The 14,010-nt window shown below is 41.5% G+C and overlaps 1 protein-coding gene across 3 annotated transcripts in view; it reads right to left on the bottom strand.

Moving 5' to 3' along the window:
• The window catches only part of ralgps2 (Ral GEF with PH domain and SH3 binding motif 2), a 413,674-nt gene that overhangs the window by 182,857 nt on the left and 216,807 nt on the right, over positions 1 to 14,010 (bottom strand). For all 3 annotated transcript variants that reach the window (XM_067990774.1, XM_067990772.1, XM_067990773.1), the window contains 2 exons: positions 12,396 to 12,485; positions 12,195 to 12,287 (listed from right to left, as the gene is read on the bottom strand). In XM_067990774.1, the coding sequence (XP_067846875.1) occupies positions 12,195 to 12,287; positions 12,396 to 12,485 (183 nt within the window). The remainder of the gene's footprint in view (positions 1 to 12,194; positions 12,288 to 12,395; positions 12,486 to 14,010) is intronic.

Raw genomic sequence — 14,010 nt, 5'->3', positions numbered from 1 at the left:
CAGGCAATGACCATCTCCAGCAAAAGAGAATCTAACCACCTCCCCTTGACATTCAACGGCATTACCATCGCCGAATCCCCCACCATCAACATCCTGGGGGTCACCATTGACCAGAAACTTAACTGCACCAGCCATACAAATACTGTGGCTGCAAGAGCAGGTATTCTGCGGCGAGTGACTCACCTCCTGACTCCCCAAAGCCTTTCCACCATCTGCAAGGCACAAGTCAGGAATGTGATGGAATACTCTCCACTTGCCTGGATGAGTGCAGCTCCAACAACACTCAAGAAGCTCGACACCATCCAGGAGAAAGCAGCCCTCTTGATTGGCACCCCATCCACCACCCTAAACATTCACTCCCTTCACCACCGGCGCACAGTGGCTGCAGTGTGTACCATCCACAGGATGCACTGCAGCAACTCGCCAAGGCTCCTTCGACAGCACCTCCCAAACCCGCGACCTCTACCACCTAGAAGGACAAGAGCAGCAGGCACATGGGAACAACACCACCTGTACGTTCCCCTCCAAGTCACATACCATCCCGACTTGGAAAGATATCGCCGATCCTTCATCGTCGCTGGGTCAAAATGCTGGAACTCCCTTCCAAACAGCACTGTGGGAGAACCTTCACCACACGGACTGCAGCGTTTCAAGAAGGCAGCTCACCACCACCTTCTCAAGGGCAATTAGGGATGGGCAATAAATGCCGGCCTCGCCAGCAACGCCCACATCCCATGAACGAATAAAAAAATATAAATGGAGTGAAAGTACAAAGTACCTCTCTCCACCCTCCTGGCCGTGAAAGAAATGACCAGTACCAAGCTCATCTTAGTCAACACCTGATCTATTGTACTGACACTTGAATTCAAACATTAAGTTGAACCAATGACAGTAAGCGCAGTAGAGCACCTACTGACTCTTTAGGCCAGTTGGTTAATGTAACAGCTTGCAACTTCCGTCCTGATTGGGTGGGTTACAGAACCAGAGCAAACTGCTTAAAAACCCACTCCGGATTAAAATTCAAATACCGAGCGAGTGAAGAAATTGACTCGGCATGCCTTCAGGACTATCAGGATTTAGGAAGGAAAGCATTTTTTTTTTCATTCAATTCCTACAGTACTGTGACTGAACTTTTTGTCCACTGAATCGGTCTTGGTCATAGCTATTTTGGCAGCATGGGGTTGTGCAGTATTATTATAGCATTCGTTATTGGCCACCTTGCCAAACAATTACCCACAATATTAAATAATTACCTAACAGAGTGAGATTAAGTTGTCATTTTGGCCTTCAGTAGTCATGAGAAAGTCAGCACTGTTTAACAACCAGCAAAGTTTTTCCACACCTCCACATCTGCAGTATCATTTGAGACGCACTGTACTGAATAGTAATTTTGCGCCTTGCTTCATTGTTTGAAGGGGTGATTTAAATTTAACTGTGTTGGATAAGTTCAGGAGATTTGAGCCGCTTGGTCAATGTAAATTTAACTGAATAGATTTTCAAGTTATTAATTCTGCCCTCTTGGGTTTATTCATAAAATATGTACATCAATAAAAAAGGGGAGTCAAGGAGAAATGCGCATTGAGGCATACAGGGGTTGTTTTGCCCAAGTGCTTTATGCTATTTTCAACAGTCATTCTGGTCAGAGAAACAGTGATGCTGGCTCCAAGTCAGGGATTTGAATTTGCTGGCATCGGGCCTGGCTCTGAATACAGAGCGAGGTATTCAGAGGACAACAGTGAGTCACTCAACAGCTCCAGGGAGAGGGCACTTTCAAATATTTGTTGTATCTGGGAGATGAGGGAATGAATTTGTATGCACTGTGGGATGGAGAATTTGGAAAAGTATAGGACTGACAACAAAGAGACTGTGTGTCTGAAAAATGATATTTGACATAAGTACTTTATGGATGATTCCTTGAGGGCTGCAATTTGAAGAGACAGCTACAAGCAAAACAACTGGGTTATTTCCAGATAATAAACTGTATCTAGAAGTATTAAGTAAGCTGCAAGTCTGAGGGACGATTTTCCTGCCTGGGCACTGTTCAGCACACAGTGAACGCAGTAAACATGCTATGCCTCAGGAAGCACTGATGCATCGGGGGGCCCTGATTATCATGAAGAGGGAGAACTTGGGGCACTGTTGGAAGCACTCTACTGAGTGGAGGGACAGGACAATCAGGAGCAATTCAGGCCTTAAAGGCAGTGGCATCATTAAAGGGGAAGGTAAAATTCAAAGACCCATGAGACAACCAGAAGACCTTGGGCTTTTTTTCAGGATGTTTACCTGAATAACTTTGGATGAAGTTGTGATACGTTTCTAATTTAATTTATGTGTGCTAGACCATGTCTGTGGTCTTCATGTTAATTTAAAAGTTCTGTCTCCTGTGAATGAGTTGTGCTACTGTGTCACAGCTGGGATGGCAGCAAAACCCCAAGCAGCAGTCCAGGTACTCCTGTAATCTGCCTGGGAGACTAGTAAGAGGTCAGCATTATTCTGCCAAGCAGTAGGTGGAGGAACAGGGGAAATAAATGGGAGTATGAAGACTGATGGCACAGGAATAGGAGGAGTGTGATGATTTGACTTTGAGGCTTCTAGTTTCATTCCAGGTGGCAGTTGTATGGTCAGGGTGGGGGTGGGGGGCGGTGAGGGTGAAGAGAGAGATTCCCACTGGTTGGGCAAGAATTGTTAAGGGATCAGAGAGGCCGAGAGGAATGAGTTCAGCAGTTGTCAAGGAGGGTTGTGATTGTTTTTCCTCACCTGCCTCCAAATAAGGTGCACCATAGGTTATTGCACAGTATTGAACATGGCCTCCACTAAGTCTAAAGGACCAACAGCATTCTTCAACAGCAAAACCATTTTTTAATCCAAAAAGACAAAACCCTAACCCTAATACAGTTCACACCATACAGCCTAACCCTTAATACAGTTCACACCATATTGGCAGCTCTGGAAGCAGTCGCACCAGGTTTTTCTGTGAACAGTTTGCCCCTGAACTGCACCTGGCGGTCAAGGAGGATATCTGAGTGCACAGGTCTCTGACATTCATTTGCCTGCAGTTTATATCGTTGCATTCTCTTCAGGTGCAACTAATCAACGAAACGTGCGTCTCACACACCGAAATTAGCATAAAACTAGTCAATCTTCCACGGCATTGCACAAAGGCAGTGAAGACAAATTGGACACCACAGGCCAAGTGGAGTTAAGAGGGTGGGGGATAATTAGACCAGGCTGATGGAGGACTGTGATGCCAGAGAGTAGAAGAGGCTGTAGGGAGAAGCTGGAGCCATGTACGAGGGGAAAGTAGAGTCGGGTGGTGGAGGAAAATACAGTGGGGTAACGGAGAGGAGAAAAGGAGCATGGGATTCGGTCAGGAGAAAGGCAGAGGAGGGTTAGAGGCCTGGAACAAGTAAGGGGCAAATGTTGGGCAGGATTGCAGGGAAAGGAGGGGAATGGAGGGAGAGGAGCAAGGTCAGGGGGCAAGGTCAGAGGAGGTGGCAAGAGAAGGGGATAATGGGGTGAGGCAAGACAAAAAGAGATGGAAAGGGAGGGGAGGAAAGGAAATATGTCAGAGAGGAGGGGAGTAAGCTCAGAAGATGATAATGAAGTATGGTTCCGAAACAAATGTTTTTCTTAAACAGACTTCAAGCATCTATTAAGGTTTCTTAAATATAGATACATATAAGTCATAGAAATGCATAGCAGTCACAACATGGAAACAGACAATTCGGCCCAACCAGTTTGTGTCAGCAAATACCCTCGACGTGAACAAACATGATCAGGACTATTTCGCTGCCTGTTCTCATATCCTATTATCTCTTTTTCTTTCATCCACCTATCCAACCCTCTGCTCTTCTACAACAACAAGCCTACTTCCATTCAAAGTATAAGTACTGCTGTTATGTTTTATCACAACGCATCACTTAATACTTAATGACTTGGAATTCCACCTGCCACGTTTTAAACCACCTCCATCAATAGCCCTTTGCAGTATCCTTTGGTCTTCTAAAGAATTAACAATACCTCCTATTTTGGTGTCATCTGCAAAATTCTACACCACGCCCTCTAGGTCTATATTCAAATAATTGATATACACAGTAAACAGAAGTGGCCCAGAACTGAACTTTATGTTACACCACTACCCACAACCAACCATTCTGGAATAAAATCTCAACTCCTAATCTCAGTTTCCTCCTTTCTAATCAATGCTTAATCCAGTTTGCTATCCTCCCCCTAATCTTCTCTGGTAATCTCATGTGTGGTTCCTTGTCAAAGATTTTCCTAAAGTCCACGAAAACCACATCCACTTAGAGTGTTTGTTACCTCCTCAAAGAATGCTATGAGGTTTGTCAAGCACGATCGTCATTTTTGAAAGCCACGCTGACTACTTTCTAACTAATTTCTCTTGATCTAGATATATGGTAATTTCATTGTTAATTGAAGACTCTAAAATTTTCCCTACCTCAGATGTTAAGCTAACTGGCCTATAATTACCTGGATTAGCTCTGTCTCCCTTTTTTAAAAATGGATACTGCTTTGGCCACTCTCCAGTGCACTGGCGCATGTCCACACTCAACAGAGTTCTAGGGTCTCGACAATTTCCTTCCTCATCTCCCTCAGGATTCTAGAATGTATCCCACTGCATCTGATACCATGTCTTCCTTTAGCCTAACGTATCTAAAAATTTTCCTTTTGGCCATCATAGTATTGCTCATACACTCTCAACTACTTCAAGATTCACCTCCTCACCGATACCCTTCTCTTCAGTAAACAGTGATGCAAAAGTATTTATTAAATACCTCGGCCATTTTTGATGATCTACAAATTGACAATCCTCTCCTCTCAGGGGTCCCAACTCGCTTTTAGCGATTCTCCTTTTACTGATATAAAATAATACACTGATGACTTTTGAAATTTTTTCTACATACTCCCTCTTGACGTTTTTGCTTATTTTCTCATTCTCCTTTAGCTTTTTTATTATTCTTATAGGCTTCAATTTTAATTGGTTTCTAATTGCTTTATTTATCTATGACATTCTGAAGCCACTAGCAGTTTTCTTTTTTTTTAAAAATGGAATATACCTATTCTGTACCTCCGCAATCGCTTTTTAAAGAATATCCCACTGCTCTTCGATGTGCCAATTTCTCTTTCCACCTCAGCTCAGCTAGCTCATCTTCCTCAAATTTGCCCTAAGCCAATCTAGCTTTCTAGTTTTCATACTGACTTTTTCCTTTCTAGTTGGATCTTCAATTTTATCATATTGTGATTGCTACTCCCCAAGTGCTCACCCACATCTGGCTCATTCACCTAATCTATTTAATCAGATGTAGCAAAGCCTCCGCCTTTGTGGACCTGTTAACATACTGCTTGAGAAAGGAGTTCTTTTCAGGAATTGCATACCCTTTGCTCCATTTAGTCCTTCTCTTTACCATTCAATACGTGGATAATTGAAATCTCGCAGAAAAATAATTTTGTTGATCCTACTCACCTCTGTAATTTAATTGCAGATTTCACTTCCATTTCCTTCCCACAATTTTGAGGTCTGTAATAGAACCCATACTAATGTAACAAGCCCTTGTTTAAAATCTTTGAGCTCCAACCATATTGGCATCAATCCTCGCTAGGTATGTATTCCCTCATTTCCCAGAGCAGAGCAGGGCCAAAGCCAGTGGGTAGGAGAAAGAAGCAGATTTTAGCTGGGTTGGTCACAGCTGCAATATGCACAGCCAGCAAGTATTGGCGGAAAGCAGACTCACTGTGGTTGGGATTTAACTGGGAGAGGGTCTACAAGCTAACAGTCCACAATTTAAAATAAAATGGAAGCCAGACTCAGCCGGAGCAGAGAAGACATTAGCCACATAGGGGGCCACAGCCAGGTGCAGCCAATAGAGCAGAAGGAAGATCCTCCACAATGGAGCCAATGACAATGGGCCCATTAGATCAGGTATATCGAAATACAAGCTCCAGTTCCATGTATGTGGAGCCTCAGGGAAACAAAACTGCTAATCCATTTCTCCTACTACGCTATTTTAATGAAACTGTACTCTTTCCCCTTCCCCCCCACAAAAAATTAGCAACATTAATCAGTTTGTTAATCCCTCATGTTATTGTAACCCATGGCCATTTAGTTTTAAGGCTTTCATTGTGTGAAACCAGCCTGCACATGTGCATTTAACCTGCTCACAATGTAGTACTCCAAGAACTGGGAATCGCAGAGCACAGCAAGTCTCCATTGGATGGGGGGAATGGTTTTACCTCTTAAATAATGAAGCAGTATTTTATTTTGAAAAATTCCACAGCATCCGAGTGTCAACAGGAGCTGCAGCCATGGAGGGAACATGTCTCTCCACTGTTTGATTCCAATGGTTAATTTTTTTCCAAGTGACATCTGCACGTGGGTCCAAATCAGCTCATCAGCATAATCCCACTCGACTCAGGATAAATTCAGAGTCAATTAATTTGCTTCTAACTTGTTACTTCTTTGGAGCAGGCAAAGAGAAGGGGACAACAACATCAACAAAATTGCATTTATATAAGCACCTTTAATGTATTAAAATATCCTAAGGCGCTTCACAGATGCGATTTTCAAACAAAATTTGACACCGAGCCACATGAGATATTAGTCTTGGTCAAAGAGGTAGGTTTAAGGAGTGTCTTAAAAGGAGGAGAGAGGGGTAGGGAGGTAATTTCAGAGCTTGGGGCCTCGGCAGCTGAAGGCATGGCCGCCAGTGTTGGAGCAATTAAAATTGGGGATGCGCCAAGAGGCAAGAATTGGAGGACCATAGAGATCTCGGAGGATTGTAGGGTTGGAGGATGTTACTGAGATAAGGAGGGGCGAGATCATGGAGGGATTTGAAAACAAGGATGAGAATTTTAAAATCAAGGCGATCCCGGAGCGGGAACCAATGTCGGTCAGCGAGCACAGGGGTGATGGGTGAATGGGATGGTGCGAGTTAGGATACGGGCAGCAGAGTTTTGGATGAGCTCAGCTTTATGGAGGGTGGAAGATGGGACACCGGCCAGAAAAGCATTGGAATAGTCAAGTCTAGAGGTAACAAGAGCATGGATGAGGGTTTCAGCAAGACATGAGCTGAGGCAGGGGCGGAGACAGACAATGTTATGGAGGTGGAAGTAGGCGGTCTTGGTGATGGAGCGGATGTGTGGTCGGAAGCTCATCTCAGGGTCAAATAGGATGCCACGGTTGCGAACGGTCTGGTTCAGCATCAGTTAGTGATCAGGGAGAGGGATGGAGTCGGTGGCTAGAGAATGGAGTTATACATGTCGGTCCAAATCAGCTCATCGGCATAATCCCACTCAACTCAGGGTAAATTCGCAGTCACTGAATTTGCTCCTAGCTCATTACTTCTCTAGAACAGACAAATAGGAGGGGACAGCTGATGAAAGCAACTAAAACTGGTGCCACAATCCTGGTCCTTCTCACCGGAATCTCAGATGTCCACATGGTCACTGTAGGCCATGAAAAGCAGCACCTTTTTTTAATATATAAATAAGTAAAAGAGAAAGACTTTTTCATATTCAATGGAATGAAAAATCAGGCACGTTCTGTAAAGAGCATGCAATCCACTCTGCCAGATTATCGCCCAGGCTAACATGATGATCTACCATACAGCATTTTCTACAACAAAAGTAACACAGCATAAAGCATTATTTACAAGTTATCTGTATTTTTGATATTGCAAAACAACTCTGAACTGTGCATCTGTTCCCCATCCTTCTCATATTTACTAGTAATACAAGTCAACAATATTTCTGAACTTATGCTCCAAAGTTTTATATTTTCATTCCCAGCATGCCACCTGTCTCTTATTAAAATATCCTTCTTTGATACCTCTCACGCTTCAGTTTACATCCCATTATAAATCTTGATTCTCTCCTGATATCACATAGCAATTATTTCTAGGTGCGTCATGTTTAGAATACACTCATCCATTGTTGGGGTACTTGGGAGTCTGAATCTTCCAGAAGTGCAAAATGATACCTTTTGCCAACAGGGTGGACAGCAAAATGAGATGCTTTAAATCTTGCCCAAAATCTGTTGTTACAGGCCAAACACCCAGATGAGACAAATACTTACTACCTGTAATTCAGTAGTATTGCTTAAGGTATCTTGAACTTTGTTGGAACGTAACTGCCCCATATCATTACCTCCCAATATGTAGCTCCAGCTTCTACAAGCAGACATACTTTACATCGTTGGACCAAAATCACACATGACCTAAGGAACATATTTAATTGTATTGACTTCAAATCTTGCATATGTGCGAATATTATGTTCTATCCACAAAACCTCCACTAATTCATCTCAACTCTATTTTTGCTCTCTTACTTCATTTAAATTATTTACTGTAGATATGATTTTCTTTATCTTGTGAAGGAAGTTCTACCATCAGATACAAACCTTGCCCCACTCCATCGTTTATGCAGCCTTATGATATCTTTGTTTCTTGATCAAAGGGATAAAATGAATAGCCTAAGAACAGCAATTTAACGCACAAATAAAGCAGCTGCAAGTAACCCCAGTTCAGAAAGGAGAATTGAGGGTGCAGAATATAAAAGCAAGTTATACAGAGTACTGATCAGACCTTGTGAGATTTAAGTGCCCCACCTTAGGAAGGACGTATCGACCTTAGAACAAACAGGTTTAGCTATACTGAGACACTGCAAATTTGGGTTATATTCCCTGCAGGTGATAAAATTAAAGGACTATCTGACTGACATGTTTAAAATGATGATGGGTAATTTAGCAACAAACGCGAGTAACTATAGTAATGCAGATGGGGAGTCCAGTCTCCCAGCAAGCAAAGGCGGGAAGCATGGAAATACATTGTGGATAGCATTAACGTAGTCTCCGCAGCCTGGAGGACCTAGCAAGAAGGTGCACAGCTTGAAAAGTATGAAGATAGAGCATAAATATTACCGTGAAGTAAATCAGAACATATATTCACAATGGAAAAGTGAAAAGTATAGTTATAAAAGATTGTTGTAAAAGATATAAAAGATAGTTGTAAAAAACACTTAGAAATGTGAGCAAGAATGTCACAGGTAATGCAACAGACATAGAAATAACAGTTTTTCCAGAGGCCAAATGTCTATGTCTCAATCCTGACTGCCCTTCCGCTAATAGGCAAAAGCTACAATTAATAAAACAGTATGCGACTGGTAGTGACACTGTATGAAGAGGTAATAGTGTATTTCTTCAAAGGCGGCACTGGAACTGATTACACTGGAGGAAAAGATAACTCTAGTTGTAATCAACATAATGATCATATTTTCTACAATTTGCTTAATTTTGTACACAAAATAATAGTGCACAACAAAATCAATGCAATACCTAAATGGATAAGTGTGCTTATGTATTAACAGTGTATAATCTGCTTTCTTGATAGCAAGACCAACCACATCTAAACAGCACCACACAACTGGACACCAACTGCACCCCCCGCCCCCACTTCAAGCATCAACTAACAGTTACAAACACTAAGATGTAAGTATTGATGAGGACAAGGAAGCATAAAACACTGTGGGGAAAGGGTTGTAGTGGTTGTGTTGCCCTTATGTAATAGCGTTTTTATTCTTGTTTTCCATGAGTAGGATTATCAAGGGCAGTGCTAAATATACCGTTTCGTCCACTGGGGCTTTCCTCTGCAAATCCAAGCTTACTTGTTCGCTAAGATTGGCAAACAGAGAAATGCTGGCCTCACCTGGATTTTAGTCCTGTTGGAAGCACAGGATCAATGATGGAATTTAATCAGAGTTGAATCATGTAGATCACAATGTTAGATTGATGTTATGCAGTTCTGCTCAATCACTGCAAGGGGTTAGCAAAAAATTTGAGTAATCTTCTTAGAAATTTTACCTGTGGTTATTCCCCAGTTCAAGAGATAAAGTCGAGGGTTGAGTCCCACAGCGCAAAAAGGGACTCTGCAATGCTAAATTCATGCACTTATGTTAAATTCATGCACTCCTTTTGTTGCAACAGAAGAATTTTCCACAGAACAATATTTTATATTCACAGTGAAATAACCTGAAAAGACTTGTAGTACTATTGGAGCTCAGAAACACCCCAATAGTACTCAAGGGATCTGGAACATGGCCCTAAAACACTTATTACAAGCTGCAGATATTTCTTAAGGCTACACAGAAACAGAATTTTATTCTTCTTAGACAGTAGCACTATTTAAAGGAAGCCCTGTTCTGGAACTTATCACCAAGTGTAACGGGTTTAAGTATTAAATATGTGTATACTAGGTAGGAGTAATTGATAGATTTTTTGTTTTGTGGTTCTACTTTGCTCACACAAATAACATATGTTTGGAGCAAATTCAGCTCCCAACTACAAATGTGCACTCAGCTCTGGAGCAAAAATCCCACAAATGCATCTGAATTTACTTTTAACAAATGAGCTTGACAAGACAGTAAACACCTTTCTATTCAAAATTCTTGCCTAATTGCAGCCCGAAGATAAAACTATTACTTGCTTTTGAATGATATGCGGTAGATTATCTTTCCGAAGGGCTATGTATGGCTGTTCTTACTCAGTTGTCCCGATACAAGGGCTCTGAGTATATTAGCACACATACAATGAGAAGTTTATAACAAGAACTTTTCTTGTTATAAACTTCTATTACTATTGGAGCAATATCTTAGCATTGCAACTTAAGGATGCAGATCGTTTGACTATTCTAAAGGAACCAAATTTAACTCCTTGCAGTTAAATTATTCCACTTATACTTTTTGCCATGGAGAGGTTAATTTTTCCAGTTCCAGTCAGGATAATAGCTCCATAGAGCAAGAGATACAATAAAATGAATTTTGTCCTGAGTGCAATCCACACTCAATAACTGATAAGTGACAATTAACAGGAATTAAAAATGGATATTATTTTGCTAAAAATAATGGAACTTATATTTATCAGCAACTTTTGAATCTAGACAAAGCGTGGATGTTCATATAAGCTGGATAGAGCAGCAAGCAAAAGCGCACAGAATGCTGAACATACTACTGCTGTATTAGTGGAGTCGGGAGAGGTCATGCTAAATTTGTACAGTGCTCTGGTCAGTCTGTATCTTAAGTATCTGTGTCAAATTGTGATTATTGAAGCTCAAGGGAAACATTCAAACCTTAGAGACGTTGCAAAAAAAGAGCCACAAGAATGATTCTTGGGGCCGGAGGACTGAGTTATGAGTAAAAACTGGAGAAACTTGGGGTCTTCAAATTTGAAAGGAGAAGTATGTAAAAGTTAATAAAATGTTGGAGATAAGGAAAATCTGAAACACTGTTTCAAATAAAATCATTAGAATAAGACACAGACACAATTTCATACTGACTAAATGCAAATTTAGGACCAATGTTAACAAGTTATTTACTCAATGAGTAATTAACATTCTGAACGAACTTCCGGTTAAGATAGTGAAAAAAATAATCTCTACATTATTGAAGAGGCGGTTGGAAACTGTGATGCAGCTTTTTTCTGAATGGATGGGCTAAAATGAGCCAAATGCCTTCCATCAACCAGATTTATCTTGTGAACAGAGGAGAAGGCCAAGCAAAGGTTTTCCGATGTCTCAGTTAGTAAGTGACCACGAACACCAAGAAAATATGAAGCTTAATCCTCGATCTGTAAAGATTTAGCTCATCTGATATTAGTTGGACCAGCAGTAAAATAGTTAGGATCGGCCTCAGAGGAGAAGGCTCAGCTTTAATGCTCCCCTCCCCACCCATATCACGATCAAATTGCTGCCCAGGTTCACACGTAAACAATGGATACCTGGGTGAAGCAACAGCGGAGCTCTCCAAAAAGAGTCATCAGCTTCAGAAGAGATGGGGAGAAAATTGGAGGTGGGGGCAGGGTAAGGAAGTAACAAGCTTTATCAGCACAGATCTTGCTTGTTGATCCCTGTAACAACTGTCCCTTTAACAACAATCCTGGCATCTCTTGCTGCAATTTGAATTCTTCATCTGCTGACAATGGGTGATTAGTATTGGCTCACAAATCAGTTTAACAGACTATTTTGGGAAACTATTGCAAATACATTTGAGCAAATTAGATTAAAAAACCTCATCCAAAGGAATTTTTCTTATTATTCACTCAAGGAAATTGCTGTTTTAACAAATTAAATCGTAAATAATCCTAAATACAGCCTGTGTCAGTCACAAGTAGGAACCACATCACTTACCGCCCATGTTTTTGTAAGTCGGAAGATAGGTGCACTCTGCAATCCGGACACGACAGCCATTAGTGCATGGAGGTTATTCACTTCGTACAATTTCTACAATTAAGATAAAAGTACAGTGGCTGTGAATAAAAATAAAATCCAAACCTGATTAAGATAACTGGAATATCAAACGTAACAGGACCCAACCAGTCACTTACTTACCTTTGCAGTTTTAACATAGTGGCTCAAAACTTCGGCTCTTATTTTTAGTGTTTGTGCAGTAAGAATCTCTCGGACAACCCAAAAGCTGACCTGTAAGTAAAGAGAAGACAAACTAAATATCGTACAGTCACTGTCTCTTTATTGGATCTTCCAACAAAAGTTTGCTCTTAGCCAAAAAAGATCTTCTGAAAACCAGTAGCAACATTGCTATTCGATCTAATCGCTGTGTGGGCAAGTTGCTATCAAGAGGGAAATAGTCTCAAGTGAATTATGCTTAAGTGGAGCATCTTGAACCATAAAACATTTTTGAATCCTGCACAGGCAGATAAATTCAGACTTCGAAGTGAAACAATGCTACATAATCTTCACCGAGTTGCCAACAGGTGCGAATCAACACTTTGGCAGGAAAAATCAGAGAGCAAGTTATTATCTTAATGGTGAGAAACTGGAAAGTACTGCAGTACAAAGGGATCTGGGGGTCCTAGTGCAAGAAAATCAAAAAGTTAGTATGCAGGTGCAGCAGGTGATCAAGAAGGCCAACGGAATGTTGGCTTTTATTGCTAGGGGGATAGAATATAAAAACAGGGAGGTATTGCTGCAGTTATATAAGGTATTGGTGAGACCGCACCTGGAATACCGTATACAGTTTTGGTGTCCATACTTAAGACATACTTGCTCTCGAGGCAGTACAAAGAAAGTTCACTCGGTTAATCCCGGGGATGAGGGGGCGGACATATGAGGAGAGGTTGAGTAGATTGGGACTCTACTCATTGGAGTTCAGAAGAATGAGAGGCGATCTTATTGAAACATATAAGATTGTGAAGGGGCTTGATCGGGTGGATGTTCCCAAGGATGGGTGAAACTAGAACTAGGGGGCATAATCTTAGAATAAGGGGCTGCTCTTTCAAAACTGAGATGAGGAGAAACTTCTTCACTCAGAGGGTAGTAGGTCTGTGGAATTTGCTGCCCCAGGAAGCTGTGGAAGCTACATCATTAAATAAATTTAAAACAGAAATAGACAGTTTCCTAGAAGTAAAGGGAATTAGGGGTTACGGGGAGCGGGCAGGAAATTGGACATGAATTTAGATTTGAGGTTAGGATCAGATCAGCCATGATCTTATTGAATGGCGGAGCAGGCTCGAGGGGCCGATTGGCCTACTCCTGCTCCTATTTCTTATGTCCTTATGTAACATCTCTATATTCATATTCATGATAAACTAACTGATCTCCTGTGGCTGATTATTTTTCCAAACCTTTGTCTATCGCTCTCTCCATGCCTTTAACTGCCTCTCTGCTCATCTTTCAGTCTCTAAATCTTTGTCGCTACTCTTTCTGTGGCAGAAGTGACCCCATCTCTTCGCTTGGGTATCAGCCTATTCGTCAGACTTGGTTGGAAGAGTTCAACCAGCAAAGAAACACATCAGTTGAACTATAGAGCAAGAGATTGCTTCCATCACTATGTTAAAATAACAATTCCAGATTCTACCACCATAGCAAGTTAGGAGAAAAGTTTTTGAAAGACTGTGGAGAACCACAGTCCATCCTGACCCTGATGGTTCTTCCGATTGAACCTGGAGGGAGTGATGGACGAAACCTGTAGCTAAGAGGGAACAAT

Source organism: Heptranchias perlo, chromosome 9, assembly GCF_035084215.1.
Source record: "Heptranchias perlo isolate sHepPer1 chromosome 9, sHepPer1.hap1, whole genome shotgun sequence".
NCBI classification, from domain to species: Eukaryota; Metazoa; Chordata; class Chondrichthyes; order Hexanchiformes; family Hexanchidae; genus Heptranchias; species Heptranchias perlo.
The sequence above is the reverse complement of the archived record's forward strand: the minus strand, read 5'-3'. Positions and strand labels throughout refer to the sequence as shown.